Source organism: Diorhabda carinulata, chromosome 1 (assembly GCF_026250575.1).
Source record: "Diorhabda carinulata isolate Delta chromosome 1, icDioCari1.1, whole genome shotgun sequence".
NCBI lineage: Eukaryota > Metazoa > Arthropoda > Insecta > Coleoptera > Chrysomelidae > Diorhabda > Diorhabda carinulata.
The window spans coordinates 3768789-3795571 of NC_079460.1; the positions used below are offsets into that span (position 1 = coordinate 3768789).

Genomic DNA, 26783 nt, shown 5'->3' on the forward strand with positions numbered 1-26783 from the left:
ATGGGGTCTATCGGCCTGGTAGGAAGGATGCTCCATTTTTATGGGATTGATCCAAATTGGTACCTGAGCCCTAATTAGGTGTCGCGAATAATACCTGCGGAAAACCTGACGAAATTCCAAAGGCTCTACAAGAGCAGGGACCATGACAAACTCTGTTCTTTCTCTGAGGACTCAGAGCAATCGGGGTACATGGAACTTACTACTAAATGGTACCTGAGCCTTAATCAGGTGTTGCGACAAACCTTTCTCTTTTCCCCGAGGGCTCAGAACAATCAGAGACCATGGAACCTACTACCCTCAAAGCCCCTGTTTCTACCTATATCGAAACTCTGACTGGTGCTTCATCTAGTGCTCTAGATCCTAAGGTTGCTTTGACCTTTACCCAGAGCTTTCCACTCGGAAGTCCCGAGGTCAAGAACAATGAGTCGGTTAAAGTCATCATGCGGTATCGATCCGGCAGAGGAACCAAGTCACCCTTTTTGTCTGGTTATAAATCTTATCTAAATTCGTCCATAGTTTTGAGCCAAAGTGCCAAATTCTAAGGACATTGAATGGCTAACTATTATTTGTTTGCCAGAAGAAATTCAGAAGAAGTTAATGGAGAGGCGAAACTTTATTCGTATTGACACCGCTGACCAAATAATTGGATTTTTAACAAACCAAAAGATGCGAGTTGATAGGCCAAACCACTATACAGCCCTGATTTCGTACCTAGTGAATTCTATTTGTTCCCAATTTTTTTTCAAACCAAAAAGAGGCCGTTTTGGAGGCACCTCAGTGAAAATGGAAAAATTAGGTTAGAATTTTTGAATATAAAGTGAATTTAAAAAAAATGGAATAGAATGTGAATTTTTTTTAATGAAAATGTAGTGATAAGACAATTGATTGTGGTAGTTAAAAATATAGAAAATAGAAAATTTTGAAAAGACGTATTAGGAATACTACAATATATCTTCTTCTGGTCACTTATACTAGTCTTTACGGAGCGAATAGTTTCTGAGATACCGGATTATTATGAAGACATTGTTGCTTACCTTTGCGTTTTTTATCTTAACACATTCTTGAATATTGTCCTTACATGTATTCTGATGCACTGTAGTACCACAGCCTAAAATTAAATAATTCAAATATATACAGGGTGTCTGATTATATAAACCTACTAATTAAACATTAGAACTTTGACGATATTGATATTTTTAATGATATACTCACTTTCACAGTAGAGGGCGGGCTTATTGCTTAATAATTTAGTGCAAACGTCACATATTTGCGAATTGCCGAAACATCCAGTCACCCATTGATGTGCCAGTTTCTTGGACTTGTCCTAAATTATAACATGAACATTATTAACATTATTTTGACACAAATGAAGAAAAAAGTTGAATATCCAGGACAGTTAGAAGGTCCAAGAACGTTATCTACTTATAAGCATATTTATTGAAAAATTTGATCTAACGATTGAATTTTTTTTACACTAAACTGTATCAGCCATATTACAATAAAAATCACTAAAATTAATGTAAAATAAATCACGTTCAGTATTTGAGATCACGCGCTGAAGAAGTACGATGACACTAAAACCGGTCCACAAGTTTCTTTAATATTTAACAGTTGGATTGACAGAAAGGACCAGTACTAAATGATCCTGAGATTTGAAATTTCGAATATAATAATGAGAAAATGTAGTTGATGGAATGGATCCTGGTACGAAGGAAAGTAGTTTTATGAGACAACTAATTATAACAATGATAAACGCCTATAAATAAATCTTATCTCACCTTCTTTTTTCTGAAAAATAAACTTCCCCGCTTTCTTCTTTTTTCAGCATGTAATTCATAAGGAGCGCTGAAAACATTCACGTAAATACATTTTCCAAAAAAAATTCTTATATTGAAATAATAATCGAATAATATTGTTTGAAATATGCATTTTTTTTCAAATTTCAACGATACTTCTATTTAAAATCAGACTAGTACATTTTTGAACCAAATTGGTTCATTTTTGGAAACGTTTTTTAGAAGGGACACTCTGTAGATGATTTTAAGTAACATTATTGAAATAAATCTACGGTTTTAACGAATTTAGCATCGATTTAATTAACCAGAATGTTGTATACCACCACATTATAATTATTATAATAATCATATACAGAGTGTTGATTTAATAGGAACTAAGTGCATGCAAAAATTTTTACGAGCTACAAAAAGATTTTCAATGTAAAAAGATTTCAATATTGCATTCAAAATTTAATCGAAATTATTGTATATTTTAAATAAATACGAGGGTTGCTACTTAAGTTTTGAGATATGGCAGCACTGATGTGAATATGTCAAATATGACATTGACATCATAAATTTTGCAATTTTTAATGGTGGACGTACTCAGAACGTGTTATACGAGTGCTATTTGAGTTGTTTACATTTTCGTGCGATGATTTTTTAGGGCTTTCGACGTGGATTTAACCAACAGCAGTATGCCGATCAACTCACTTGGACTTTTGGTGAAGAAGCACCATATGGAATCACTGTGGTTCATTGGTTTTCAGAATTTAATCGTGGTCGCAGTACGCTACAAGATGAATAAGGTAAAGGTGGTCTAAAATAGGCTGAAGCGCCAGAAAACATCAATGCTGTGCGTAAAAAAGGTACGTTCGCATTGGATACGGCATAATTAGAAAAATGCTCAAAAAAAGCTGGTGTCGATTAGTACGAAGAAAAGTTGAAAAGCTGCAATCGCAGTGCTCCAAAAGACGTTTATAAGTTCGTGACAGACTCATGGATTCGAATCTAAATAATAATCGATTGTATGGGTCTTCCAAGATGAACCAAATCCACCAAAAGTTGTTCTCGCAAATAAAAACACTTGACTTCACCGTTCCAATGTAGAAAGATCAAATGTGGGTGATACCCCAGCATTTTTTTGCCAAAAGTGTTCGAAAAACTCTGAAGCCGAATCATTCTCCACCACGACAATGTGAGATCTCACACATCAGTTCAAACGAAAACGGATATGGTCCTATTTGTATTCTCCTGACAAGTAGGGAGCCCTTATGTTTTGTTAAAGGTCAGATCAACTCATATTAATTTTTTTGTTGTAAAATTTACTTCATTATTTTCTTTTATACCTCATAATAATCAATTTCAAAATTTTTTTCTCACCATAATCTCTATTTGAATAAATTAAAACATTTTTTTTATATCAAAATAATAATAATTGTTGATTTCTTGGTCAAGATTGGTTGTAGTCTTTAAATTTTATTTTTTTAAAATACAAATCATTGTGCTTTGTCGTAACGATTAGTTTTATTCCTAAAGATATCTCACCCTATTTCTTTACCTTTCTCCGTTTAGGTTAATAAATTGAGTGGCGTCCCATTTGAGAATTTGAGAACATATTAAAATTTTTTAACATCATAAACACTACAAAATCTTGCAACGAATCCTGACAACACACATTAACATGATGAGCTTAGTCGGATCCCAAAATGTGACCTTTTAGGTTATATCGTTCTAAATTTGGAACACCCTATATTACTAGTGGAAAATGTATTTCGGCATTGAAAATCACATCTCGAGAGCAATTTTTTTGTTGGAATATTTTTTGTTTACATCGGGTGTTTTCTCAAACATCATGACTTTCAATTTACCTCCTCCAAAAAGTTGTATTACATCTGGTCATGGCAAATTTTTCTAGAAGTGCAGAAACTTGTTGAGGGAATCACTCGAGTATATTTTAGTTACAACATTGTTTTTTTTTAATGATGTAACAAGACAACGTACAGCTATGAAATTTCCTTTATCACCACTTATTTCTTCAGCAGCTAAGCAGCATATTTATTGAGTATATTATCAAATGAAAACCCGGGTAGAAAGAGAAATTGATCTAGGACCATGGGGTTGGGAGTTAAAAAATGATATACTACACTCACTAATGACTTTATCACCACCAGCATCCTATCTACCCATCTTTCGTCGATTTTTTACATCTTCTTCACAACACCATTATAAAGGTTTATACAAAGGAATTTTTCTGTACATTGGAGTTTAAAATACCCTAAAAAATAACTGGACTATTATTCCCGCAGATCAAAAATAAATCTCGAGGTTCATGTCCACCTTAAGTAGCAGTTGATGCGTTCAACTCACTTGTTTTGAAGGTACCTCAATCGGAGTTGGTTCAAACCCATGCAAACTGGTATTGATCTCAATTGAGATTATTTTGAAAAACAACAAAGCCATATCCAATTATAAATATTTGTTTCAAAGCTTAAGTAGCAACCCTCGTATCAGCAGACAGTTCGGAAGAAGTCGTCATCTCTGGATAAACTTTAGTAGATAAGTTTCGGAATGAAAATTGGTTGTTGATGGCTTTTTTCGAGACTAATAGGACCGTTAATAACAAAGTTAAATCCTAATGTCTTTTTGGCATTTTTATTGCGCATGATTTGACATCATCCCAAGTTACGATTTCTCCACAAAACTGTTTGTTGTATGTATGGAGGGTAAATAGAAGAAAAACAATCTGTGTATATGCAAAGGGTGGCGCCTCTTTTGCATAATGGCGAATTTCTTTTAAGTTATATTTACTACATTATTTTGAAATTTTTAATAATGGACGCTTCTTCAACTTACTTATACTCTCCATATTTGTATGGAAAGGCGATTAAGAACGTGTATTGTCTTTTCGACATTGTTATTTTGAATTATTTTTTACTTCCACGTCATCATTTCTCAGTTTTACTTCTATATATCTATTGTATGTCACATGTCAAACGTCGAACTCTAGCGGACATTATTCGAATCTCCAATCGACAATGAGAAGGATCGTTACGAGTGACGACTTCAATGAATTTTGTGTTCAAAAAGAGTCGATACCAGCTACTAGTCGGCGAATTTACCATATGATATTAAACTTAGCGAGTTAAATTGAGAGCCCAGCTATTTTATTTGCTACTAGCTTTAGTAGTATGTCTTCATAGTCACTATTGAACTAACAGCTATACTTTCGAATCTGCCCGGTTTAAGATCTCGTTAGTTTGGCATTTTCGAAATCATAGAATCCATTTATCGAGTTTTCAGGTGGATAATTCAGTTTATTGGCTAGATTTATAAATAAAACGAATTGGAAACTGTCTCTTGATATTATTAAGCAGACCGAGGAAGGGATCCATTTTTTGGTTAGGTTAGGTTAGGTTAGTTTACTTTAGTTTAGGTTAGGTTATTTTGACCGGTAACTATTTTTCTATGAAATGTGATACATTTTTATAATCAAGAGGAGCTGCCATTTCGTATAATTCATAAATAGAAAGTAAAACCAATAGCAACCAATCCATTTATCGGTCTAACCTTACATACTAATTTCCGACATTGATAAAAGGATTTTACGATCTCGAAAACTTCAAACAAACCGATCATATACGTAACTCCCTGAAGACGATAATTTGGTGAGGTAAACAAACAGTTTACCTTGAGTCTCTGAAGACGATAATTTGGTGAGGTAAACAAACAGTTTACCTTGAGTCTCTGAAGACGATAATTTGGTGAGGTAAACAGTTTACCTTGAGTCTCTGAAGACGATAATTTGGTGAGGTAAACAGTTTACCTTGAGTCTCTGAAGACGATAATTTGGTGAGGTAAACAAACAGTTTAACTTGAGTCTCTGAAGACGATAATTTGGTGAGGTAAACAGTTTACCTTGAGTCTCTAAAGACGATAATTTAGTCAGGTAAACAGTTCACCTTGAGTCTCTGAAGACGATAATTTGGTGTGGTAAACAGTTTACCTTGAGTCTCTAAAGACGATAATTTAGTCAGGTAAACAGTTCACCTTGAGTCTCGTCTCTGAAGACGATAATTTTGGTCAGGTAAACAGTTTACTTTGAGTGTCTGAACACGATCACTTGGTTAGGTAAACAGTTCACCTTCAGTCTCGTCTCTGAAGACGATAATTTGGTCAGATAAACTGTTTATCTTGAGTCTCTGAAGACGAAAATTTGGTTAAGTAAACAGTTTACCTTGAGTATCGTCTCTGAAAACGATAATTTGGTCATATCTCGAAATTATTAGCAATAGAAGACGTAGTGATCAGTATTTAGGCGCTAGATACTTGTAGTGTTTACCTACTAGCAGCTGGTTGATGTAATGTGATTATATTTTGATTGTAACGAGATAGGATTTTTTATGTTGAACAAAACTTTGGTCTAGCTTTTGACCAGCGTTAGAAGACGACCCAGCATTTGGATTTCGTCCAAACGTAACAATAAATTCAAAACATTTCTACTTTATGGTGATATCCTATGCATGCTTTTACTTACTGGTGCAAAAGTGCAATCGTGTGAGGATCATAGTGGGCATGTCCTAATCGGCTACCTTCTTCTTCTGTTTCGCTCTCAGTTCCACTGGGTCGGCCCCTAGACACCAAGCTAAGCACATGCACTACACTGTTCAAGCTAAAGTGATTTTTTTATTATATCAAAACATCTAATTGTGTCGATTTTTTTTTAAATAATAGTTGTCAAAATTTGATCACAAAATGAAGGTATGAAGACAGCATTTGTCCTGTTCAGATACTTCCATTTCACACGTGTTTTCATCACTGTAACCAGTGAACCGAAATGGGAGACAAATGCGACAATTAAGTTGGAATTTTCGGAACCATTGGTGACATTTACACTGAACACCACTACACTAACACTCACGATCACACATTTTGACGCGCGTTTCGATAACTGAATATAAACAGTTTCCCTTCGGTCCCTAAATACAATCACTTGGTTAGGTAAACAGTTTACCTTGAGTCTCTAAAGAAGGTCACTTTTTCAAATAAACAGTTTACCTGCAGTCTCTGAAGGCGATCACTTGGTTAGGTAAACAGTTTACCTCGAAACTCTGAAGACGATAACTTGGTTATCGAAATGCGCATCAAACAGTGTAATCGTGATTGTTGGTGTAAACAGTGTGTTCAGTATAAATGCGACAATGATTGTTGTACGAGGCGTGATACTAAAAATTACCCTTTTCATAGTACTACTCTTGCACTAATCACAAAGTTTTATCTTTGACTGGAAGCATTTCTGTGAGGCTTCCATTGATGTTTGTAATGATTTCGATACGTTATAGCACATTTTTATTCTAGAAAATTCACATTGTATCAAATCTGGTTAACAAAACAGATTGACTTTTAGTGAGCAAAATCTCGTCAATCAAAAGCGACGTGTGAGGTGGTACAATGTTATGAGGAAAAAGGAAGCCTTAGACCCATTTTTCTTCTTCGATAAAGTCTTGAATAGTCGGTAGCTTATCCCAATGAATAAATTTTGGCAAATTTACATCCGTTGTCGGTAGGAAAATCGCATTGTGCTAAATCTGGTTTAGAAAACAGATTTTTGACTTTTAGTGAGCAAAATCTCGTCAATCAAAAGCGACTTGTGAGGTGATACAATGTTATGAGGAAAAAGGAAGCCTTAGACCCATTTTTCTTCTTCGATAAGGTCTTGAATAGTCAGTAGCTTATCCCAATGAATAAATTTTGGCAAATTTACATCCGTTGTCGGTAGGAAAATCGCATTGTGCTAAATCTGGTTTAGAAAACAGATTTTTGACTTTTAGTGAGCAAAATCTCGTCAATCAAAAGCGACTTGTGAGGTGATACAATGTTATGAGGAAAAAGGAAGCCTTAGACCCATTTTTCTTCTTCGATAAGGTCTTGAATAGTCAGTAGCTTATCCCAATGAATAAATTTTGACAAATTTACATCCGTCGTTGGTAGGAAAGTCGCATTGTGCTAAATCTGGTTATCAAAACAGATTTTTGACTTTTAGTGAGCAAAATCTCGTCGATCAAAAGTGACTTGTAAAGTGGTACGATGTTATAAATTTGTCAACTTTTAGTATATATACAACTGTTGTTGAATTCGAAGGATATCAGAATCGTTCCTCGTCCTTAAATGACCTATTTCCTCTTTAAAATCGCTGGTACCACATCTCTTAACAGTATTCAAAGTTACTAAATCATCAAAATCAAATGCACATATCCCTTTACAGCTTCGGAGGCTCTTTGAGACTTTGCCAACTTATAACCTCGGGGTAAGTTTAGGGAGAAGTGTTTTCCGAGTGGCTTACCGCCGATTGTGCAAGTTTTTTTGGTAGAAACTCTTAATAGTGACACTACTAAACTGTCATTTTTGACAGAAATAGATGTTTCGAATTAGTTATCTATGATACAAGTGCGTAAACTGGTACTTTTGCGCACCAGTATCATACAATATTTTATCTACGACCACATTAAAATATAAAACAGAATTTTAATATGAATTTATGGTAGTTTTCAACATTGAATGATCGGAACATAACGTTGACGATTTCCATTGACATTGGCTTGACTTTTCCGAGAAATATGCAATAAGAGCTTTTTCCGTGTGATTTTTGATTATTTTAGTGTTGAATCACTATATGAGTTAATGTATATTCTTCTTGACTTTCCGGAAGCAGGTTTTGAGTTACATTGCACGTAATTTCCGTAAAGACAGCTTGACATGGTGCAAGACAATGCGCAAGAAATTGCATGCTATTTTTCAGAAAGTCAAAATATTGCATAGATTAATATTGGACGTCATTTGACAAGTCTCTTGCCACTGCACCATGATTGCCCCTAACACAACTTCCATAAGTAAATTAAGCAATCTCCTAACCTCAAATTTTATTTGCTATAACAAACCTATGCGAAATGAACAAGCAAGAAATAACTAGACTATTTAACATCATCTGTGCACGCTTTTGATAAAAAAATATATGCGTCTTGCATTGCATCGCATCATGTCATGCGGCCTTTACGAAAGACAGCTGATCTAAGACTAAGATTTGGTTGGTTGAGCCAAAAGTAACTAGATTTCTCGCTAGAATTGCAGCTTGTTCGTAATAAAAGCAGCACCAAATCGATAATATTGCAAATGCGAGATATTGCATGAAATATTGCTTCTTGCATTGCATTGCACGTTGTATTGCATCATGTCAAGTGACCTTTACGAAAGTCAGCTGATCTAAGACTGACATTTGGTTGGTTGAGCCAAAAGTAACTAGATTCCTCGCTAGAATTGCAGCTTGTTCGTAATAAAAACAGCACCAGATCGAGAATGTTGCAAATGCGAGATTTTGCATGAAATTTTGCATCTTGCATTGCATTGCACATTGTCTTGCATCATGTCAAGCGGCCTTTACGAAAGTCAGCTGATCTAAGACTAACATTTGGTTGGTTGTGCCAAAAGTAACTAGATTTCTCGCTAGAATTGCAGCTTGTTCGTAATAAAAACAGCACCAGATCGAGAATGTTGCAAATGCGAGATTTTGCATGAAATATTGCATCTTGCATTGCATTGCACGTTGTATTGCATCATGTCAAGTGACCTTTACGAAAGTCAGCTGGTCTAAGACTGACATTTGGTTGGTTGTGCCAAAAGTAACTAGATTTCTCGCTAGAATTGCAGCTTGTTCGTAATAAAAACAGCACCAGATCGAGAATGTTGCAAATGCGAGATTTTGCATGAAATATTGCATCTTGCATTGCATTGCACATTGTCTTGCATCATGTCAAGCGGCCTTTACGAAAGTCAGCTGATCTAAGACTAACATTTGGTTGGTTGTGCCAAAAGTAACTAGATTTCTCGCTAGAATTGCAGCTTGTTCGTAATAAAAACAGCACCAGATCGAGAATGTTGCAAATGCGAGATTTGGAAAGTCCACAAATTGGTTATATCTAATCGTAAATTCGAAATTGCGTGAGATAGCTGAGACCATAAAGATATCAGAAGACAGTTTATTTACAACTATGCATGAACATTTGACCATGAGGGAGCTTTTTTCAAAGTGGGTGCCGCGTTTAGTCACAGTCGATCAAAAACAACAACGTGTTGGTGAATCAGAACACTGTTCACAGATTTTTTGCGTCGATATGTGACAATGGATGAAACATGGATCCATCACGTCACTCCGGAATCAATACGATCGTCATCTCAGTGGACTGTATCTAGTGAACCAGGTCCGAAGTGTCCAAAGGCACAACAATCAGCTGGGAAGGTTATGGCTTCAGTATTTTGGGATTAGCATGGGATATTGTTCATCGACTATATTCAAAAGAGACAGACAATCAATAGCGAATACTACGTAAAGTTTTTGAATCATTTGAATGGCAAAATCAAGAAAAAACAACCTCATATGTCGAAGTTTCACCAAGACAATGCACCGATTCACAAGTCGATGGTAACGATAGTTAAATTGACTGAATTACACTACGAATTGCTTCCTAATCCACCGTATAGTCCAGATCTGGCCCTAAGTAATCTCGCCGGTAAGAAATTTTGGTCAAATGAAAAAGCAACTGTTAAAACTGGAGCCTATTTTGAGGGAAAAGACAAATCATTCTACAAGCACGGCATCGAGAAGTTAGAGAAGCTTTTGAAGGAGATTACATTGATGAATAAAATCGATTTTTGGAAAAAAATATGTGTAATGTCACGTATTTATATGAATGTTTAAATGTTTAATTTAAATGGTGGTCGTAGATAAAATATATTTGAAAATTGTTCATCGTATGGACAATTAATAAATTCGTAATCAATTTAGAAACATTCGTCGTGTGATGAATTGAAAATGTTTAAATAACATGCAAAATTAGTGCAAAAAAGTGACAAGATTATTATTTAAAAAAAAAACACGTGAAGCTCGAAAATTAAAAATAGAAATTGTTTAGCAATAAATTAAAGTCGATTATAAAAATCACTTACATCGGTAAAGTGGGTTGAGCGCCTGCTAGGGCAGGTTCTGGCGCTAAATCTCTTACAGCGATAATAGATGGCGTTGAAATAGATTTTTGTAATGGTAATCTAGCCGGTAGAAGGCGTTGTTCGGCTTCTCTTTTAGCTTTCAGTTTATTAAAATCACTCTAAAGAACAATAAAAAATGAAAATATTTCCAATTCTAATATCAATTTTATACAAAGCTAATTGGCACATCCAGAACACTATAAATTTATTTTGAATATACATGATGTCCCACATATAGATCACAATGAAAGTAGTGTGAATGTATTTGTACAGGGTGGATCATGAGGAACTTTACGTACTCTATATATCGCACCCCCATTGTAAATCAAATGTTTTTTTGATCAGTTACTTTAGTTGTTAGACGTATTCGTATTTGATTGTTCGACCACTCAACTTGATCCCTTTGAGTCTTGCCGCCATTGTTAACTGTACATATATGTGAAAATACTAATTGGTGGACAACAGTGACAGTGAACACGTTTCTGTTTTGATTCAAAATTATTGGCAAAAAATGTAAGTACAACATGTACAGGTACGATAATGACCGTTGTTTGGCGGCAGTTACCAACACGTGTTTATTTACTTGAGAGTAAAACCTTTTCAGTTATTGATAAATTGTCAATAAATAATTATTACACTGGAAATTAATGATAAATTCACGATGAAAGTAAAATTTACATGAAAGTTGCACAGAAAAATTTTTTGCTGAGCGAACCCCAAATATTTTTCAGTTTTTTATCTCCATGATTCCTCATGATTCACCCTATATAATTCAACCGAGTATTTCCAAAAGTACATGAACGTTTAGGGTTAAATTACCTGAAGATCGGCTTCGTTCAACGAATGAGTACTAGCTCCGCCGTTAGTAGCTCTTGAAGTACGATGCCTAACCACGACCGGCGCTTCTGGTCCTAATAGTAATCTCACTGTACTGCCATCCACATTATCTATCAGTGATGATTCGTCTACTTCGGATTCCATACTGCTCAAAGATATACTATACGACAAATACAAGGTTAAAATATGATATTTGGTTATGAGAGATTTGTACCTTCTCTGACGGGTCTGCTTGACTTTGTCTTTGTTTCCAGTTAAATCTTCTAGGGCCGTCCATGATCGTCTTCTCTGAGGTTCTGGTTGACATAACCAATCTTGAGCAGCTAATGAGGAACGAGCATTTTAATAAAATGTTTGCGCGCAGGTTTAAATGGCTAAGAAGTTCTATGTCATATTAATTATAATAAAGATAACTCTCTCACCGCTTCCTTTTCTACTTGGAGGTAGATGTAAAGGAGAAGACCCCAATGAACCGCCAATAACGTCTACTTCTGAGATTGCTTCGTTAAGAGCCGGACAACTTGCACTCAATCTCGCAACTTGAGCCAAAAATGGATTTAGAGCAAACGCAGCAAAGTCTCTCGAGTTAGGTCCATACGAACCTATAACCAGCAATAGTTGTAACTCACTGAAAATTTATTCTTTGGTGGTGTCAAAATTTTTGTGCAGTTGAATTTAGAATCATCAAAATTGCTCTGTGAGTACCTATGTAATTTTAAACTGACAACGAAGAAACTATTATGTATTGAAAATTCAACAATATTTTTCAAAAATATATTAATATTTTAGGTTTATTGAAATTTAAATCATTTTTACAAAAAATGATGTTGGGTGGGCTGAAAAGTTCGTAGGCAGACACATATGCTAACGGTCCAAAGTTTTTGCCGACCCCATAATCCATTAACTTTGCTATTTAACTATTGAGATATGGCAACACTGATGTTAATATATCTAAATCTAAATAAATCTGACATTGACATTTGACATTTTTAATAATGAACGTACCCAGAACGTGTATTCTTTTAGTTGTTTAAATACTAGAAACATTCATCTTGGTCAAAAAATGGAATCAAATCACAAATATTTTCGTGCGATGATACAAATTTCGACGTGGATTAAATCAACAGCAGTGTGTCCATCAACTCGCTTCCACTTTTGGTGATGAAGCACCATCTTGAGCTACAAGTTCAGCTGGTTTCCCGAATTTAATCGTTGTCGTACTTCACTATAGGATGAATTTCGTAAACGTCGTCCAAAATCTGCTGTTGTGCCAAAAAGCATCGATGCTGTGCGTAAACTGATATTGCAAGATCGCCATAGTACATAACGTGAGATTTAGGCATTCTTAGCATACATTCAAACAATTTATTCACGTTGGATAACGCGTAATTTGACAATCGCTGAATAAAAAGCTCTAGTTGATTAGTGCATAAAAATGCTGAAAAAATTGAGATGGCGGTAGTTGCTTCGATAAGCTGTTGGACTTCCTTTACAGGAAGGGTCTAGACGAGACTGACCTCAAAATTATACGGGAGCTTTATGCTAACCAAACTGCAGTGGTGACAACAAAAGAGGCGTGCGACAGGGATGCGTGTAGTCTCCTCTACTCTTCAATATATATTCAGAAGAAGTCTTTGCCAGTGCGTTAGATGAAGCAAAAGAAAGTGCAGAAGCAAAATATACTCATTAAATTTAAATATTTGAATCAAAAAAATGTGTAATTCCAAAGATTGCTCAAGATCTGATAAATGATTTCCTTTAGCATTACACCAAAATTGTAAATAACGCAATTAAATATTAAACTATGGATGGTTTATGAGTGGACTATCGATAAATTCATATCACCACCCTCGCAAAATTTTCGCCTAATTATTAGGATTCGTCGCGCTGGCACAAACATTACGCTGGGTCCTTAAGTAAAAGAATAGAGATGAGAGAAAACGAAAAACGATAACTAAGTGTAAAAGAAACGAAACTAGAAAATTGAAAAAATATTATTTCCTATACCTTTATGTCGTATTTTTTCATGAAATTATTTTTGTGTTTAAATGAAGAGCCACTTTCGAAATGAATATTCAGGTAATTTTTCAGAATAATATCTTTGCAAGCATTACATTGTATTGAGAGATTTTTGAAATTGGCTAGTTTTTGTCAAGTTGTTTCGAATTCCTTTTATATAAAACCATTAAAAAGCTATAACCATATCATATTACACCTCATAGTATTTACCAAACAATATTGTCATATAAAATAGTTTTGTAGCAAAACGTAGACATAAACTAACGGTTTATTGCATACTTACTACAGACGATGTGTAGAATGTACTCATCTATAACTATATATGTGTACGAGCCGTTTACGGCCCGATATGGGTAACAGAAAACGTGTCAATGGCTTTTTCAGAACTCAATATGGATTCAAAGTATGTGGAAATTAATTTGATTAATTTTTAAACGCTTTAAACCTGTAAAATAGTGTGGGTTGTACACATAAATTCTTCGGTTCAGTATTCAACTTCATTCCTTTGTGTTGTTATTAAAACAAGATCCATTTTGTCACCTTCGTAAGCTTAGAATTGTTTTTATATAAAAAAAAATAGTTTCTTACTTTGTACGGAGACATTGCGCATGTGCTGTACGCTTTCGTGTAATTCACGAACTTGTTGCAAGCTGTCCTCCAACACCGGATAAGTTTTGTTGGCGGGTGAATGAGGCGTCACGCTGATGGTAGGAAGAGGCCCACCGGCCCCAGGTCGAGGCAGCATATCCAACACCGGTATATGGTAATCGGTGATGACGTCCTCGTCACTATCCACCTCTCCTCCGCTCTGGCCACATTCATCTATAAAGATATCATATTATAAATAGTTTGCAAATACAAAAAAAAATTAAATTATAAAAGCATGAGCGTTTTCGTAGTGGGATTGTGGAAAATTTAACACCAAAGTGTACTATTTGTAATATATTTCCTAGATCGAATACCTATGTATTTATTATCAGGAACTTGTACTAGTTTACAATATTTTTTGTTCTGTAGACTAGTCCTCTTCTATCGCTACCATGTAGGCACACTCCGCTGAGAAAAGAACGGAAACCCATTGTTTGTCAGTTCAATTAACATGAGTAAATCAGAGCTCGGTGGACTGGGGTTGATTTGAGGCCAATAGCTGTCCTTTTCATCTCAAAGTTAGCTGCTTTAAGTCTTCTTTTGGCTCTCCAGTCACTCCTCACGTTTATCTGATCTCTTGTTGGACTTAAGCACCAGTGAAGGCCCGATTTGTCACCTCGAATATGCATCTTTTTCTACCAGAACAAAGTCTTCGATTAAAATTACCAGTTTCTAGGTAACAATGGTAAACTCTGGAAACAACAGATTGACTCAAGTTCAGCGCACTACCTTCTCAGCCTTGTCGCAATAATATGACCGCTTTATCTCTTACTTTGTTCATTTTCAGATAGAATTCTCGTTTTTTGTTAAAGAACTTGTGTATCGGTTGACGTTTGATGGTGATGGGTCAGGTTGATAACATTTTATAAGGGTCAGTTACCTCTAATTAGTACCATTGTAAAAAAACATGAAAAGGGTTGTTAAGGATCATAACATGGACTGTGAGAAACATTATAATATTTTATATCATTTTGAAGCTTGCAGGGGTGTCGCCTGAGTTGATTTTCTTGTTCATGAGTATAATATAACTGTCACTAAAGACAGGAAACAAAAAGGAAGACTGAAAAAATCTAGGTACTCAAAAATTGACAATATAGATAAAATAAAGATAAATTTTGACTACAAAATGTCCGGTACTAATTACTAAAATAATAAATATCATATGGATAAATTGAACGAATACTTTCGTTGAAATACACTGAATATATCGAAATATGTATTTGCCGTTCCGATTTGGAAAGAACATAAAAATGATCCTTTCAATATATTACAAAACAAAAAAGTTCCAAGGAATATCCACGATAAAAAATATATGTTTTTATCTTCCTAGTCTAATAATAAATTCAGCGAATAATCTCGGCCTGAAAAATAGGGTCAATACTTTCAGGGCACCTACAAAAAAAACAGTAAAGAGCCTGAAGTATCAGGAAAAATTCTTTACTTCTTAGACCTTTTTTTTTTTCAATTTAAAAATGTCGTAACTTGTTAATTCTATGAAAAGTACAATTGCTTTACTTTTTTTTAAACATTCTCTCTTTGTACTGCCTCAATCGATAAATAAAAGTCCTACGCTAGGTCTATAAAATAAACTAAAAACAAACAAAAGGAATCATTTTTTTATTAAACAAATTGAAAAAAATGCTCGGTTTGATTGAAGTTTTATTATTATTTCCGATTAATTACACATGATGTTGCTTAACTACAAAAAGAGTTTTCCTGAATTATTGGCTATTTATAAGATCCTCAATATTTTTTGTTTTGTTCTGTGGTGCGTGATTGAACAAAGATGACGGTTTTCCAAAGCGCGAACACGCGACGTATAATTGTCCATGTGCGAAATAGGGAAATTCCAAGTTCAATCCGAAAACTTCTAACGACTGGCCTTGCGGTTTATTTATGGTCATTGCAACGGCCAAACGAATCGTTGGAATCATCGGTATACCCAAGATCAAAACATCCTCTCCTTTGTATTTTGTCTTTATTATTGTTGCCTCAATTCATCACCTTTTTCACAGCCAGTCTTGTTCCATTGCACAGTCGAGGTTGATTAATGTTACGCATCATGATGATAAGTGATCCTACTTTTAACTGCAAATTCTGAGGTGGTAATCCAGGCAATTCCAGTGAATTAAAAAACTCCGTGGGATAGTTGATTACGCCATCCTGGTTCATAACGGTGTCAACTGATTTGAAGGAAACCAATTGTTCTTGAAGGAAATTCTGAATGGTCGCATTGAGATCCTCGACATCTTTATTTTTCACCGCAAATATTTCTCGTTTACCCAATCAATTATGATTATTTAATTGTCGCGCTATATCTGGAAAAACACGCTGGATAAGCTCCTCTCTTGAGTCTGTTACGTGACAGAAATCTGTGGGTGATGTGATGAATCAGGACGAGGTGCCCACTGCTACTTTATTATTTCCAATGTCTAACAACTGCTTCCAAAACAAAGATCAAAATAAAAAAGAGCACATAACTTGAAATGTCACTGTCAGAAATTTAATTTGTGGCAAAACTTAAGATTTATCAATCTACATATAGTTGGTTGTCAAATGTCAAATATTGCGTTCAGAAATTTAATCGGAAGCGTATAAGACATGTGTGCTTACTCCTTCCGATCCCGCACCGATTCGTTTTTTTTTTTGAGTAAAATCGGATCGGAGTGGTATAGACAAGTGTATTCCGGCCTTAAGTCTTCGTGTTTTGATTGATGTATCACAATAAAATGAGACGTGGATATTTGTTAATTAAATAATGCCAATCAATATCCAACACATTCTACCGGATATAAATTCCTAAGTATCTAGTCCAGGAAGTGCTTCAAACGTAAAATTATATGCTATTTTGCATAAAATAATGATATGCTTCATTGTTAGGAGCAATAAACAATAGAAATTATTTTTGGTTAGTTAAATTTACAACCGCTTAAAAATTTTTTAGTATCGTTTTCGGAAATGTTATTGTTTTCGACCCATTAAATTTGGTTAAATATAGATAAGTCACTTGGCAGTCTATGAAAATACAATTCTATTTTTTAATTTGCACGTCTTTAACACCTTGTCAAGTTTAAAGATTTTACATTAAACTCGGCTTATAGTCCATTCGATCAGCAATAGAAATAAGGTTTAAAAATAAACGAATGGACTATAATTATTCAATTAATTAAAAAAATTGCTTTTTGATGGTGTATATCCAATCCAAACTTGAAATATACATTTCGGTCCTTCTTTTGATAAAAAATAATTACGTCACTGAACTTCCTGTTGCGCTTCTCAGGATGTAATCGCCTTTCACTGAAAATTCTGGTTTATAAACTTGTTGCATCAAACTCGAAATAAAGCTGGCATCGAATCGAGCAAATGCCGTTAGCTCCGAGCAGTGGTTTTCATCGTATATTGAGACGGTTTTCAGGAAATAAAAAATTCGTTCCATACCTAATATTAATTAAGTTTGAATTTAAGAGGATGAAATTTTTGTTTAATTTAACCCCGCCTGGTATATAAAAATATAGTGAAACATGTTCATTCTCAGCACTTCTACGAGGATTGTCCCAGAAATACCTAGCGTTACTTAGAGATGGCGGTAGTTGCTTGAAAAATACCAATATATTAGAAAGTACACGATCTATACTGTATATGTTCCAAGTTTGAAGACGCCACGTTATTTAATATTTGTTTGGCAGCCATCAATAGTGAACATTTTCAGTGGTCATCGTTAAGGGATACAATAATTTTATTTGAGGGGCGTAGGCCAACCAATATGAAACCTGAACTAAATTCTTCTCTGGGTGAGACTGCTCCTTCATTATCAACAGAAAAATATTGAGTAGCAGAGTTTACACGAGGCTGTATGACCTGCAAAGACCAGCATCGCAGTGGTCGACCAAATAAAGTGACATCTCCAGAAATGTTGAAGAAAATCCACCAAGCGGTATTGGATGATTGTCGACTAACTAGCGCGAGCTAGCAGACATAGTAGGCATTTCAAAAAGTGCGGTACATCATATATTAACTAAAAATTTGACATAAGAAAGCTGTGTGCAAGAAGGGTGCCGCGTTTGCTCATAATGTAACAAAAACATTGTCGTGAAAATGTTTCCATGGTTCAAAATATTAAAGCCGAATTTTTGGGCCGCTTCATAACCATCGATGAAAAGTGGGTCCATAACTTCATACCCGAAACAAAAGAACAATCAAAGCAATGAATTAAAATGGAGAACCGTCTCCAAAGAATGCAAAGTGTTCCATCTGCACGTGAGGTCATGGCGTCGTTTTTTTGGGATACGCGTGGGATAATTTTCATTGATTATCTTGAAAATGGATAAACTATCAACGAAGGAACGAAGGAACGAAGGAATCAAGCATTTGGCTAAGAAGAGAAAATGCACCAGGTCACACATCCGTTATTGCAACGGCCAAAATTAATGAATTGAAGTTAGAACTGCTATCTCATTCACCCTAACCACCAGATTTAACCCCCTCGGATTATTTTCTAGCCCCTTGGTCAATGATTTTAGAACAATGAAGAGGTGATGTTTGCAGTTAAAGGGTATTTTGAGGAGCTTGACAATTCTTATGATAAAAAGGGCCACGATCTTATTGAACATCACTGGGAAAACTGTATTTTTTTCAAGATATTTGTGTTTTTCTGTTGGACCAGGTACTTCTGGAACCATCCTCGTATTTATTCCATCTTCAATATGAGGATATGGAATGACAGGTCAAGGACCTTGTTTCTAGTTCTTGTTTTAATTCTACTAGAGTTATCTAGACATTTTTTGACCTAACAAAGAAACAAAACATATTTTTTTCGTAACATTTCTCTACTCAAAATAGGCGTTTACGTATACGTCTGATAAGAATCTTTCAGGTTAGGAGACAGGAACCAGTCGTTCAACATTGCGTAGCCATGACCAAGTTTTCTCTTTACTTTATCAAACTATGACGCGTGATGCATTCCTATTATTGCTGTACCCATTTGAAGATAACACATCACCATCAATTTTCCAGTCGATAAAACCGTCTTTCCTTTTTACAGAGCTAGTGCACCCTTTTCAATCTATCGTGTTTTTGCTTCCTAGGGAAGGAGATTGGATAGATCTTGCTCTGGTTGACATTTAGTCCCTCCAATCGTCACCACCTTCCCGTATAGTTGAAAATGTCATCAAATTTCACAGAGCGTATGCGTAAAACCCTCCTCCTCTCTCAGAACAACGGAACTCACCACTCCCAAAGTATCAGTTTTCACCTGTTCTGACTGGTTCTTTTGACTCAAGCACCTTAAGATCAATGGTGTGTAAAAAAAAGGAAGTTCAAGGCTGAACTTTACTACCAATTAAAAGAAATTTTATTTAAAGTGAAACTACTAATTGAAATGCACCAGGTCATCCTCCCGTAACTCTAATTAATTTCGATCCACGTGCGGAAGTTGTATTTTTGCCACAACTACCAGCTTGCTTCAACCAATGGACCAGGAAGTCATTAAAACATTTATTTAGCTTACTACCCATTTGCACATCTACATGAAGCTATGAGACAAAACAATGAGCTTTCTGTTAAAGACTTTTGGAAGCAATTCAATGTTTTAGATGCTGCAAGAATTATTGGACAATCTTGGAATGAGGTTTCACAAAAAACTCTCCATGGAAAAAACTGTAACCATTTTTTTTCACCACTGAAACCCAATTTCAGATCCTGAATAAATCCATAACATCATATTAGTGGTCGATATCGCCAAACAATTAAATTTAGAGGTCGATAATGATGACGTTCAAGAATTGATAGATTCACACAATCAAGAGCTAGCAATTGACGACGTTATAGAAATTCGTAAGTATGAGCAAGACATTGTACAAACTGATTTCGGTAGAACCAGTTGAATCGGTAAATCAAATGACAATTGCAAACTTAATTCAATTGAAAAGGAGTTACAAATTTTAGAAAAAATTGATTACCTACAAAACGAGGAATAAAAAAATTACTGGTATGCTACGAGGCAATTTTGCGTGAGAAGAAGAAAAACTTTACTCGTCAGGCAACATTGTTAGAATATATGAAGCCTTCTACATCAAAATAACTTCGGTTTAGGTTACTTTTTTCATAATAATGTAAACTGTTTTATTATCTTACACTTTATTAAACATTTTTCTTGTAAATTATTATTTTCTTTAAACTATGGTCCCGATTGAACATACTTTATATGTATTTATATGCAAAGCTCCGAATTCGACTATCCGGGGTATTACTGTATTAAAAATATTTTTCAAACATCATCAGGATATACAGGACACGCTTTAAATTTATATTGAAATTTAACTGGGTTTATTCTTTATTATATACATTCCCAACGTTTTATTAACAATAACTAGTTCAGTATACGAGTAACTTATTTTTTTCTATAAAATCGTTAACTGCATTTCAACTTTGTATTGTATTAAAATAATGACTGGGAAGTTGGTGGTATACAATAGCCGTAATCAATAGAAATGAAACTACTCCCGGATATGTTACATTAAATTACAGAGAGCATCGATTAATATTAAATGAAAAACAGTACCGGACTCAATTATCCCAACGTGTTGAATAAATGACAGAAAATATAGAAGAAAATTGAAATGCATAAGAGAAAAATTCCGGGAACAAACTATGATTTCTAAGTTAAATACTATTAATTCAATTCAATTAGCACATGCTATACGAAGCTAATAAATAACGAGACTAGCGCTGCTACAGAAAAAGTACGCATGCGCCAAAGATTAACGACTGTCAGTTGTTTAGTTTGAAACCTACTCTTTCGAATGCGATGTCTACCGTATTTGTAGATAAACTAGTCTCTGGTACTCATAATTGCGCTTAATATTTTTACTCCGTCATCATTTCTTTTTGCAATGCGCCAATAGCTTGCTTACGTCACCAGCGCCGATCGAGTTTCGCCCGTCAATTTATAGCAGCATCCACACTACGTTTTTTTCTTTTACCCATCCTATGTGTAGTGTCGTTTTAGTCGGAATTTTTTACAGGATGTCGAAGCCTGGATCGACAAAGGTTCGTTATAAATATTGTATTGTACCAAAAAGTAAGCTGTTTATAAACGACATCGCCTATCTAGACATCAGTGATGAAATATGTCTATTTGCAGACGATACTAGTTTCTCTTGGATCACCCTGATCACACGGCACTTCATAGGACTATATCTAGTGACCTAATCATGGTACGTTTCTAAAACTAAAGGTTTATCATATCAAAATACATTGCTGCCTTTTCTATTAAATAACACCACCAATGACGTCGTTGAATCTGTCTAAAATTGCTAGGGCTTGTTGTGGACAATTCATTGAAAATGGGAGTTACATATAATACGAATTAAGTTTCTCCTGTTGTGCGTTGAGATCAGTTTCCAAAGAACTCATCCACCTCCCTAAAAGTATATTATGCCATTATTGAGTAGCATTATCGATATGCCCTTCCCTTCTGGGATACGTGTGGTGCGACTTAATAATATGAGCGAATCTTCAAACTACAAAAGAGATCTGTTAGATATTTACTCGGACTGAACAGCAGGGACTTCTTTGAAAGATTCAAAATTTTGACTCTTCATTCCTTATTCATCTTCGAATCCGTTTTTATAATTCGTAAGCACGCTTCTCCAATTTCAGAAAAGTCGTTGCACGAAGGAACCCGAAGCATCACCTTTACCTACCTACTCCACGTTCAGAATTCTTTAAGGGCTCAATATTTTACAATAGAAAAAAATGCACAATCACTTACCAATTTAAATCAAATCGATATCATCTTTTCCCGCAATAATTTGAGGGGATATTTACTGGAAAGTATTTTTATGTTTGTTTTTTAGTTTTTATGAGATTTTGTTGACAAATTGCAACAATTTTTTGACAATAAAACATTTCTCTCTCTCTACTTTTTTACTCGAACACCGTGTATCCAACAAAATCATCGAATTTGGTTCAAAATATAAATGTCATTTATTTGTTTAAACTTTAATTTGGTAACACAGAATTAAGAGGTTCCGTGCACTTAAAATCTTGATTTTGCCCCATGAATATATCATTCTAGGTATCTGTCTGTTCATCTGGTTCATGCCGCGCGTTTTAACAGTCAAAATCGCTATTTGTGGTAAAATAACGAGCCATTGAAAGGGAATCTATTTGAATCAAGTTGTCTGAGAAACCACGAACAAACCTTTGCTCCATTTTATCAACAAATCAATTCGTCACTTCAACCCAGTAGCATTTTGTCACACATATCGACCGGTCTTCTACACTGTCGGCGCTGGTGACGTAGTACCTATTTGGAACGGATCTCGGGCAGTATAAAATGGATTTGTTCGAACTTGCTAATCGGGACCGAATTTGGAACGGTTATTGGAAGTGTATAAATGATATTTTCTGCGCAATCTCCGGCTGTGTGTCCCTGAAACGGTTCACAAATGATAGGTTGGAATAAAAAACAGAATCGTTCGTATAACGGTAACAGCCCGGTTGGAACACGTAATCTCTATTGCGCAGAATCGTCACCGTACCAAGGACGGTTTTTTCATGGGTTGGAACGAATCTAAGATATCCAGACTTCTAAACTTTGTAGGTTTGTTAATAGTGATCCTATAGACTTGAAATCAAAACCATTATTCTTGTAAAATTATGTTGAATTTACTTAGAATTTTTTATTTTTCAAATTTTCCAAACGCATTCCGCTTTTTTAGCTTTAGCTGTTTGGAAGTTATAAGCTGATTCATTAGGTTAAATATAGTGTACACCCGATATATTGCATACGAAAATACTCAAGGAATAAGTAGAAAACTGTTCATAGTATACTACGAGGGTTAATGAAGAACGTATAAAATTTTTGATAACATTACCTTCTAATAAACACGAAAATCCCATGATGGAAAACAGAATTATCTTTATTCTGGCCCACAGGTAGCATCGGCTGACGCGGATGTGAAGAAAACTCATCCCCCAGAGTACATCTTTATAAATTTCAGTTCGATACACTCTTTTCGATACTCTTCAGGTATTTTTTTTTTCTTGTTAAATCGGTTACTATTATTGGTTTTAGAATTGAAAACCTAACCATTAAACGATAATACGAGGTATGGCTATTAAATAACGAATGCTCCCCTTCTATATACCCCCCTCCCCTCGCCACACAACTTTTCCAAACGTTTTTTCCATTGATCGAAGCAGTGCTGGAAGTCTTCTTTGGTGAGTGCCTTCAGGATATCTGCAATTTTTTTGCTTTACCGCTTCCATCGACTCAAATCGGGTCCCTTTCAAAGCAGATCTTATTTTCGGAAACAAAAAAAGTCGCACTGTGCCAAATCTGGTGAGTACGTCGGGTGTTCGAGCACAGATAGACCGTTATGAACAGTTGCGTTGTCCTGGTGCAAAATCAACGAGTTGTTCTTACACAACTCGGGCCGTTTTTTACGAACTCGCAGTGTTGCCAAAACTAACAAATAATAAATCTGGTTGACAGTCTGACCCTCTGGAACGATTCCTTTAATGTCGAAAAAAAAATGATCAGCATTGCCTTGAATTTTGATTTGCTCTCTCGGCACTCACTAAAGCGATTACACAACTCAAAAACACGAGATAGAGAATTGTCCCCATATCTCTCTTATAATTTATAGCACTCAGTCGGAGTTTTTTTCAATTTAACCACCCGTCTAGGGCGCCTTCTAAGAGCGAAGTCTCGTTATTTAGTAACCAGACCTCGTATTTGAATATTTACATGCCTTGTCTGTTAAAAGGATGCTAATTTAAATCATTTACTTAGCAAATTGTGACAATGTTTTAATTAAATAAGAGAGTTGATCAGAAAATACGATTATGGACTTAATTACTTTCTTTCTGAAAATTCTGTGACCGCCATATGGAAAAGTCTGTTAGATCTAGATTCGTAGAGAAAAACATCCTGAAGGAAGTTTTGTGTTTAGGCCAGAAATGGCAACTACTCATTAAGAAAAAGACGTTGTGGAAGCTTTTGCAGAGTTTAATATTCCGTTTAATGAAAAGTCTAAGAATGTTGCCGATGAGACCAATTGACGTGAAAATAATGCTGTGACATGAAAAAATTTTCTCATACGACACTTCGTTTCTGAGTTATAGGCCTTTAAGGCTGCGAAATCAGAATTTTTTAGAGGCACTCTTGCATTTATTCATGATTAGAAGAAAGTTTCATTTGAACGAATCAATAAATTTTTGAGTGCAGTTTGTTGTATACGTGAAACTTATCTTGAAACTTTTATTGTGGTCTGTAAGCATTAAGCCGAAAATGTATTGTAGCTTAGTAATAGTAAACAAAACTAAAGCTCCGTTATTTTATTTTTCACCAAGTCAGCTGAAATTCTTTTCATTGTGAACGTCATTTTTCCACTGCATCATTTTCTAATGGGATTTTTACTTTCTGAATAGCCTTCGTAGTACGAATTAAAAGGAAACCTATTATGTCATTACCGTAATTTATTTAATGAAGGCAACTTAAATTCTAGTAAAGTCAAGTACTCGGGGTTATTAACACTCATTACATACACGAGGTCATTTAAGGAATACAGTTGACGAATTAATAACAAATAATTAGTAATCGTCTGCCCACTTAATCAAATCTAGAATATTTTGTTTTTCATTGAATTATGAATTTTTTATGATACATCCCCACAGTGCGGCTATTAACCCCATAGAGGACGTGTGCGACGCGACCGTACATCAAATAATTTCAAAGCCAACAAAAATTTTTTTTCACTTTTTATAGATTCAAATTGAAATATGTTCTTATTTTTTTTTTGATCACCCATAGTTTGTAGAAAATTAGTTTTTCATTATACGAAATTTGAGAGGTCTACCTCATATTCCTCACACTAAAAAAACCGATTTAACCTTAATTCATTTTGTCAAAATTTTGGAATAGGTTTTGTTATTATTAATTCGAAACATCTCACGTAATTTTAATATTTGACATAGTTAGTTAGTACTAGGGTAGTACTAACTAACACCAGAAGTGGAGTAAACACACATTATCGTTATGGAAACTAACATATAACATCACACAATAAGTCGTGCGACTGACACATAGATGGCGCTGCCATTGTCAAATCCATATGACGTTTATGAAGTACCAATTTTTAAAATACCATGTCTAGAATTTCATGATGTTTTGATTGATGTCAGAAAAAAGTAACAGCTATTTAAGTGAAGCTACATTCGTTATTTCTTCTTGATGAAAAGAAAACTGAAGAAGCTCTGCAATGGCTTCAGTTTAAATGAGGTCGTACAGACACCGATGATGGTGAACGTTCTGGTCTTCCTTTTGGTGGTTACTCCAGAAAACTTCAAAAAAGTCCACAATTTGGTTATATCTAATCGTAATTGAAATTGATTGAGATACCCGAGGCTGTAAAGACTTCAGAAGACAATTATGCATGAACATTTCACCATGAGAAAGTTTTTTCAAAGTGGGTACCGCGTTTACTCACAGTCGATCAAAAAAATCAACGTGTTGATCGTCATCTCAGTGGACTGTATCTAGTGAACCAGGTCCGAAGTGTCCAAAGGCACAACAGTCAGCTGGGAAGGTTATGGTTTCAGTAATTTGGGATGCGCATGGAATATTGTTCATCGACCATCTCCAGAAGAAAGAGATAATCAATAGCGAATACTACATAGAATTAAATGAAAAAATCAAGGAAAAATATCCTTATATGTCAAAGAAAAAAAACGACTCACAAGTCGACGGCAACGATGATAAAATTGAACGAATTACACTTCGAATTAATCGTCATCCACCAGATGTCCAGATCTGGTGATTACTGATTTCAAAAAAATGCTCGTCGGTAATAAATTCAGCTCAAATGAAGAAGCAATTGCTGAAACTGGAGCCTATTTTAAGGTAAAAGACAAATCCTTGTACAAGTACGGAATCGAGAAGTTAGAGAAGTAGTCCAGTGATCACAACTCCTGATCCACGAAAATTAGTTATGTTATGATTTTCTGGATCAAAATTTTGGTTGCTAAGTGATATATTTTTGTTCAAATTTTCAACATTTCGCATTTTGCAAATAACTCGAAATCTATGCCGAACTTCGGAAAAAGTGAAGGGTTTAAAAATGTAGTATAAGCAATTTCCTACAAAAAAGATTTGTGGTGATTTTTCTCTAAGAGCTGTCATTTCCTTGTAAAATGCGCTCAAACTTCGAAGTCGCATCTTACTAAAAAGTTTTCGCGCAACGTAAAGTCTGAAGGAAATTACGTCCCCGGCTAAAAAAGAAACTGCTGTATCTCCTCAAAAACTCAACATTTCGAGACGAAAGAAAGTGCATTTTACTTGTTAGGGTTTTTACTTTTCAACTGCATCTGCAAAAAAATTCAGACTTGTAAAATTTCCTTGAAAAACAACACGAATGGGATTGTTTTTTGCTGGTTGCCTGGGTGAACTTAAAACACCTG

At 35.0% G+C, this 26783-nt stretch overlaps 1 protein-coding gene across 14 annotated transcripts in view; it reads right to left on the bottom strand.

Moving 5' to 3' along the window:
* Nucleotides 1-26783, bottom strand: part of LOC130902234 (rho guanine nucleotide exchange factor 18) — a 102500-nt gene that overhangs the window by 45018 nt on the left and 30699 nt on the right. For 7 of the 14 annotated variants that reach the window (XM_057814227.1, XM_057814203.1, XM_057814193.1 and 4 more), the window contains exons 2-10: nucleotides 14259-14492; nucleotides 12074-12253; nucleotides 11866-11974; nucleotides 11634-11811; nucleotides 10776-10933; nucleotides 6313-6447; nucleotides 1779-1845; nucleotides 1213-1324; nucleotides 1035-1108 (exon numbers count right to left, since the gene is read on the bottom strand). In XM_057814227.1, the coding sequence (XP_057670210.1) occupies nucleotides 1035-1108; nucleotides 1213-1324; nucleotides 1779-1845; nucleotides 6313-6447; nucleotides 10776-10933; nucleotides 11634-11811; nucleotides 11866-11974; nucleotides 12074-12253; nucleotides 14259-14492 (1247 nt within the window). The remainder of the gene's footprint in view (nucleotides 1-1034; nucleotides 1109-1212; nucleotides 1325-1778; nucleotides 1846-6312; nucleotides 6448-10775; nucleotides 10934-11633; nucleotides 11812-11865; nucleotides 11975-12073; nucleotides 12254-14258; nucleotides 14493-26783) is intronic. The other 7 variants (XM_057814237.1, XM_057814251.1, XM_057814218.1 and 4 more) reach the window with 3 other exon arrangements.